This window comes from Haliotis cracherodii, unplaced genomic scaffold (assembly GCF_022045235.1).
Source record: "Haliotis cracherodii isolate W230 unplaced genomic scaffold, xgHalCrac1.p SCAF_7, whole genome shotgun sequence".
Lineage (NCBI taxonomy): Eukaryota > Metazoa > Mollusca > Gastropoda > Lepetellida > Haliotidae > Haliotis > Haliotis cracherodii.
The window spans coordinates 53,930,513-53,938,560 of NW_027266330.1; the positions used below are offsets into that span (position 1 = coordinate 53,930,513).

At 37.9% G+C, this 8,048-nt stretch overlaps 1 protein-coding gene across 1 annotated transcript; it reads left to right on the top strand.

Moving 5' to 3' along the window:
• The first annotated feature begins 206 nt into the window (after window positions 1-206).
• On the top strand, window positions 207-848 carry LOC139449006 (uncharacterized). Its single transcript, XM_071230495.1, has one exon. It carries the CDS (start codon window positions 207-209, stop codon window positions 846-848), a length of 642 nt encoding a protein of 213 aa, XP_071086596.1.
• The last annotated feature ends 7,200 nt before the right edge of the window (window positions 849-8,048 follow it).

The following is an 8,048-nucleotide window of genomic DNA, read 5'->3' on the forward strand; positions in this document are numbered from 1 at the left end:
AAGGTATCATTGGTATATGTGGAGAAGTTACAAATGTCACAAAGCTTCGTTCTGGCTCTCTCCTTGTAGAATGTGCACGGAGACCTCAATCTGTCCATCTTCTCAAATTAAATGAGTTTGACAATATCAAAGTTGTTGTCACAGTGATCAAGACACTGAACTCGTGTAATGGCATTGTCCGTGACAGGGCTCGCTGCCTGCCCAGCATGTCCAAAGATGATATAGCCAAGGAACTTGAACAACAGTCGGTCACAGCTGTCAGACGGTTTACTTTCAAGAAGGATGGTGTGGTCCAACCAACAAACACCTACCTCTTCACTTTCGCCCGAACGTCTTTTCCTCAATCAATCAAAGCTGGTTACTGTAGCATTGGAGTGGAGGTGTATATCCCCAGTCCACTCCGGTGCTGCAACTGCCAAGCGTTTGGACATGGATCCAAGTACTGCCATGCCTCCGCTGTTTGTTACTGCTGCGGTGACGAGCACGAGTCCACTGACTGCAGGAAGGATGTCAAGTGTTCAAACTGTGGTGGGAACCATATGGCTTCTTCAGATTCTTGCCCTGTGTGGAAACGCGAGTCTCAAATCATGAGAATTAAGACTGAACTAAATGTCTCGTACCACAAAGCCAAGAAGAGGATTGAAGAGCTCACTACAAGCACTTCCACCATCTCCTACTCTGCTGCTGTCTCTCGACCTCCTGTCACAAGTGCTTCTATCGACTGCCAGACTTATCTGACATGGGCCAAGTCTGTTCAGCCACTTCCAACTGCTTCAATGCAAAAACAAGCTGTACCACCTTCATCTGTAACACACCCAAAACCAAACATCGCCAGACTCCTAAAATAACACCTGAACCAGAACCAGTTTAACTTACGAACAGGGAAAAGAAATTATTAAAACAGAGGCAGCTAAGAGAACAGCTGCAAACACCAAAGACCACTTCTCCTTTACAGGTCCCAGTAGAGGTCCATAACTCCTTTGGTCCTCTGGACATGGAGGTAACTCTATCTCCACATGATACCGATAGGAGTACTACAAAGATTTCCTCACGTTTGCGTGACATTTCTCCTGTGGTAGCACCACCATGAATCCACAAAACATTGTACAATGGTGAGTGAGGTAATATTTAACGTCACATCGGCAATATTTCAGCCATATCGTGACGAGAAGTAATTCATTATTAACACATATATCTAAACTGTATAAAAACCGGTTATCAAAGGACAGTACAATAACTTGAATTTCACAGAGTCTATTTAAAACTAGTTGAAAAACATTTGAAATAAAAAAGAATTAACAACACAATGTGAAAATAGGCTAGAGATCGTCAGTAACTAAAGGGAAATCACCATACCAGGGACCATGGGGACTTACAGTGCCTTTGCATCCAGCATGGACCCTGGCTGGATTTATTTCGTCCCTTCAGTCACTGGCGATATTTTACCAGTTAAGTCAAATATTAAAATGCATATAAATACTTTGAATGATGTGGGACAATTATTTTACGCTACTTCAACTCCCCTTGAGGGTACAGCCACTAGCAATCTAAGTTATGAGTGAATGAGTTAATATTTAAAGTCACATCGGCATTGTGTCAGCCATATCGGGACTTGAGTGAATCAAGTGAATTAAGATTTAACGTCACATCGGCAGTATTTCAGCCATATCGTGACGAGAACTTCATTAATAAGACATATATCCTCACATATCCTCACTTGAGCAAGTTATGCATTTATATAATATCTTAAGACCTGTCGTCGAAGGACAGTATAACAACAAGCAAAATATCACAGATTCTAATTGTAAAACTAGTTTTAGAACAATAAAATAATCAGATTATCACAGACGAGTGAGTGAGTGAGTGAGTTCAGCCATATTTCAGCCATATAGTGACTAAATCAAGTTATACAGTAATAATACATTCACATAGATAAGGACCGTTAAAGCACTAGTCTATCACAGATATAAATTTCAAACTAGCATGTTACCATAAAAATGTGACTACTCTGAACAATACATTGTAAAAATGGGCTAGAGATCACCAGCAACCAAAGTTAGGACACCTCACTAGGGACCATGGGGACTTACGGTACATCTGCTTCCTGCATGGTACCCCAGCAGGATTTACACCATCCGTCTGGCTGCTGGTGATTGTTAGACATTTAAAGCCAAAGTATTTAAAAACAACAAGCATACTGCGATTAAAATCGATGAAAATGAAACAATTATTTTACAATACTTCAACCCCCTTTAAAGGTACAGCCACAAACAATCACAGTTATCGAATCATTCTACCAAATTAAAATCACATACTTCTTTCATCACAAGGGATACAAAATGGAGGATCTTCACCTTTCAATGAATACTCATGTGTATAACGCGTATGGCCAATACATCATCGTCGCATAATGAGTGAGTGAGTGAGTTTAATTTAACGTCACATCGGCAATATTTCAGCCATATCGTGACGAGAAGTTGATATATTTTATCAATTAATAAAAGCCTGTCATCAATGGACAGTAAAATAACTAGAATATCACAGATAAATCGTTAAAACTAGTATGCAATCATAAAAAAGATATTACTATATGTCATAATACAATATAAAAATGAGCTATAGATCACCAGCAACCAAAATTATGCCACCATACTAGGCACCATGGGGACTTACGGTACTTCTGCTACCTACATGGTACCCCAGCAGGATTTACACCATCCCTCTGGCTACTGGCGATGGTCAGAAATATTAGCCAAACAGTTAAAACAACAAAAATACTACGATTAAAATCACAGAGAAATGAAACAAGTGCAAAAGTGAGCGTGGCTCAGTAGTTACAAATTAAATAGCTAGGATAGAATTAGCCTTTAGGATTTAAAAAATTCATAAAAAAATGGAAAATTAATAAAAACAATTTTTATCTTTTGACTGCACCCCTCCATATGACACAGATTATATGTACTAAGTTTGAGATGAATCCCCTGAATAGTATAAGAGAAATCGCGCGGACAAAGTTTTCGGACGGACGGACGGACGGACGGAATCTTGGTATAACTATATACCCCCGACATTTTGTCGGGGGTATAAAAATACTTTGAGTGATACCGGACTTACAGACCCTCACAGGAGGACAATTATTTTACAATACTTCAACCCCCTGTGAAGATACAGCCACGAACAATCTCAGTTATAAATTCATTCTACCAAATTAAAAATCACTTTCTATATACTACACATATTATGATCAAAATTTATCTATTTATTCTATTTCTTTTAAAAAACCGATGATTAAAAAAGCACTGATTTGACTGAAAAAGATCCTTGATGGATGATACTTTGAAATACTTACCCCTTGTGAAGGAAAAATCAATACTGTCAAGCAGGACATGCCTGACCGTGATTCTTTCATCACAAGGGATGCAGAATGGAGGATCCTCACCTTTCAACAAATACTCGTGGGTATACCTGCTGTGGCCAATACGACATCGTCGCATAATGACCTCTTCAAAGTTGGACTGACAGCCCAAGTAGGTGTAACCGACATTTGGTTTAATTGCATGTAATTTATTGATACCTACTTGAGTGTCCCACTTCTTCTGCATGAGATCCCTGATGTAACATCTAATAACAGGCTTTTAATCACTGTAAGGGAAAAGAAGTGGTGTCACAGATTTGTTGATTTGTCTTCATTAATAAGACATATATTGAAACGAAATAAAAACCTGTCAACGATGGACAGTACAATAACTAGTATATCACAGATTTTATTTAAAACTAGTTGAGAATATTAAAAGTTAGTAAGTATTAGAGAACAACACAATATAAAAATGGGCTAGAGATCGTCAGTCACTGAAGGGTGATCACCATACTAGGGACCATGGGGACTTATAGTACCTTTGCTTCCTGCATGGACCCCGGCAGGATTTATATCACCCTACAGTCACTGGCGATAATTGACCAGTTAAGCCTAAGATTAAAATGACCAAAATACTACGTTTAAAAGCCTGGCATGCAGAAAAATACTTCGAATGATTTGGGACTTACATACCCTCTTAGGGGACAATAATTTTACGCTTCTTCAACCCCCCTTGAGGGTACAGCCACTAACATCCTAAGTTATGAGGGAGTGAGTTAATATTCAAAGTCACATCGGCATTGTTTCAGCCATATCCTCACTTGAGCAAGTTATGCATTTATATAATATCTTAAGACCTGTCGTCGAAGGACAGTATAACAACAAGCAAAATATCACAGATTCTAATTGTAAAACTAGTTTTAGAACAATAAAATAATCAGATTATCACAGACGAGTGAGTGAGTGAGTGAGTTCAGCCATATTTCAGCCATATAGTGACTAAATCAAGTTATACAGTAATAATACATTCACATAGATAAGGACCGTTAAAGCACTAGTCTATCACAGATATAAATTTCAAACTAGCATGTTACCATAAAAATGTGACTACTCTGAACAATACATTGTAAAAATGGGCTAGAGATCACCAGCAACCAAAGTTAGGACACCTCACTAGGGACCATGGGGACTTACGGTACATCTGCTTCCTGCATGGTACCCCAGCAGGATTTACACCATCCCTCTGGCTGCTGGTGATTGTTAGACATTTAAAGCCAAAGTATTTAAAAACAACAAGCATACTGCGATTAAAATCGATGAAAATGAAACAATTATTTTACGATACTTCAACCCCCTTTAAAGGTACAGCCACAAACAATCACAGTTATCGAATCATTCTACCAAATTAAAATCACATACTTCTTACAATACATATAATCAAAATTTATCTATTAACTCAATTTCTTTTTAAAAAAACAAGAATTATATGAGACCTTACATTAAAAAGATCCTTTTTGGATAAAACCTGGAAATAATTATCCCTTGTGATGGAAAAATCAATAGAGTCAAGCAGGACATGCTTGACTGTGATTCTTTCATCACAAGGGATACAAAATGGAGGATCTTCACCTTTCAATAAATACTCATGTGTATAACGCGTATGGCCAATACATCATCGTCGCATAATGAGTGAGTGAGTGAGTTTAATTTAACGTCACATCGGCAATATTTCAGCCATATCGTGACGAGAAGTTGATATATTTTATCAATTAATAAAAGCCTGTCATCAATGGACAGTAAAATAACTAGAATATCACAGATAAATCGTTAAAACTAGTATGCAATCATAAAAAAGATATTACTATATGTCACAATACAATATAAAAATGAGCTATAGATCACCAGCAACCAAAATTAGGCCACCATACTAGGCACCATGGGGACTTACGGTACTTCTGCTACCTACATGGTACCCCAGCAGGATTTACACCATCCCTCTGGCTACTGGCGATGGTCAGAAATATTAGCCAAACAGTTAAAACAACAAAAATACTACGATTAAAATCACAGAGAAATGAAACAAGTGCAAAAGTGAGCGTGGCTCAGTAGTTACAAATTAAATAGCTAGGATAGAATTAGCCTTTAGGGTTTGAAAAATTCATAAAAAAATGGAAAATTAATAAAATCAATTTTTATCTTTTGACTGCACCCCTCCATATGACACAGATTATATGTACTAAGTTTGAGATGAATCCCCTGAATAGTATAAGAGAAATCGCGCGGACAAAGTTTTCGGACGGACGGACGGACGGACGGACGGACAGACGGACGGACGGAATCTTGGTATAACTATATACCCCCGACATTTTGTCGGGGGTATAAAAATAGTTTGAGTGATACCGGACTTACAGACCCTCACAGGAGGACAGTTATTTTACAATACTTCAACCCCCTGCGAAGATACAGCCACGAACAATCTCAGTTATAAATTCATTCTACCAAATTAAAAATCACTTTCTATATACTACAGATATTATGATCAAAATTTATCTATTTATTCTTTTTTTTTTTAAAAACCGATGATTAAAAAAGCACTGATTTGACTGAAAAAGATCCTTGATGGATGATACTTTGAAATACTTACCCCTTGTGATGGAAAAATCAATACAGTCAAGCAGGACATGCCTAACCGTGATTCTTTCATCACAAGGGATGCAGAATGGAGGATCCTCACCTTTCAACAAATACACGTGGGTATACCTGCTGTGGCCAATACGACATCGTCGCATAATGACCTCTTCAAAGCTGGACTGACAGCCCAAGTAGGTGTAACCGACATTTGGTTTAATTGCATGTAATTTATTGATACCTACTTGAGTGTCCCACTTCTTCTTCATGAGATCCCTGATGTAACATCTAATAACAGGCTTATAATCACTGTAAGGGAAAAGAAGTGGTATCACAGATTTGTTGAGTGCTGCTTTTGCATCAGCATCAGCCATTGTGTTACCAGTGATTCCAACATGGCTGCGTAACCAACAAAAAACGATGTCGTATTGGCCAGTAGCAAGTTCATTAAACAATTCAATAATTTCAATTAAAATCGGATGTGTACAAGATAGATTTTTAAGAGCTTGAAGGCAAGAGAGTGAGTCTGAAAATATAATAAATTGTGTATGTTTTGATTGGTTATTGATATATTCTAATGCTGTGAATATGGCCTTTGCTTCGGCCGTAAAAATGGAACAGTTGTCTGGTATTCGGTTTGATATAGTCCTGGATCCAATGACAGTGGCGCTGGCAACAGCGTCACCATCCTTGGATCCATCTGTAAATATAGATTTGTAGGTATTGTATGAGGATCGTAACTGATCATATTCTTGCAGAATAATTAGTTGATTTGTTTTGGATTTTTTAAAATTAGTGAGTGAAAGGTCTACTTCAGGCCTTACTAGTTGCCAAGGAGGAGTAGACAATAGACGGCATGGAGATATTAAATGTAGGTCAATATTAGCATCTGCAATGTGCGACTTGATCCAGATGCCAAGTGGCGGTACAAGTTTTGGCTTGTTGAGAAACAATTCCTCATTAAGAGGATGAAAGACGCAGTTATAAGCCGGATTTGATGGGTTGGTACGTAACTTAATGACATACTGAAGGGATAATTCTAAGCGGCGTTGTGCAAGCGAAATCTCATCGGCCTCCACATACAAACTTGCTACAGGAGAGGTTCTAAATGATCCAAGACAGAGCCGCAGTCCTTGATGATGTATGCTATCTAATTTCTCTAAATTACTTTTAGCAGCTCCACCATATACAATTGAACCAAAATCTAGTTTAGATCTAATATGAGATCTGTACAGGTGAAGTAAGGTTGTCTGATCCCCACCCCATTTAGTATTTGCAACCACTTTCAGTAGGTCCAGTGCCTTCAAGCACTTAGTTTTAAGATATTTTATATGAGGTAAAAACGTCAAGTGGCGGGCAAATATAAGACCCAAGAACTTGGTCTCCTCTACAACCTTGATGGGAGTACCGTTTAATAATAGTTCCGGGTCTTTATGCGGTCTATAATTTCTACCAAAATGTATACAATTTGTTTTTGCTTTGGAAAATTTAAAACCATTCTCAAGCGACAATTTTTGAATTTTATTCAGGCAAAGCTGAAGTTGCCTTTCTATTGTGTTCATATTTTTGCCACGACAAGATATATTAAAGTCATCTACGAACAGTGACCCATCAATTGAGTCATTCAATACCTCGGACTGACTGTTAATTTTGATGCTGAATAATGTGACAGACAAAATACTTCCTTGTGGGACACCCTGATCCTGATTTATATGATCAGACGCGGACTTGAAATTGTCTGTCGGTTAAAAAACGGGATATAAATTGGGGCAAACGGCCTCTCAGTCCGAAATCATGAAGATCTCTTAAAATGCCATGCTTCCAAGTTGTATCATAAGCTTTTTCTAAATTGCAAAAGATGGATACAGCATGTTGTTTATGTACAATGGAATTGTTTAGGAACGATTCTAAACGCACAAGATGATCAATGGTACTTCTATTTTTACGGAAACCACAATGGATATCTGTAATGAGATGATTGGTTTCCAAATACCAAACTAAGCGATTATTCACCATACGCTCCTTAGTTTTGCAAACGCAGCTAGTTAGTGATATAGGACGGTAA

Coding starts and splice junctions, on each gene's coding strand:
- LOC139449006 (XM_071230495.1), top strand. CDS start 207: ATGTCCAAAGATGATATAGCCAAGGAACTTGAACAACAGTCGGTCACA.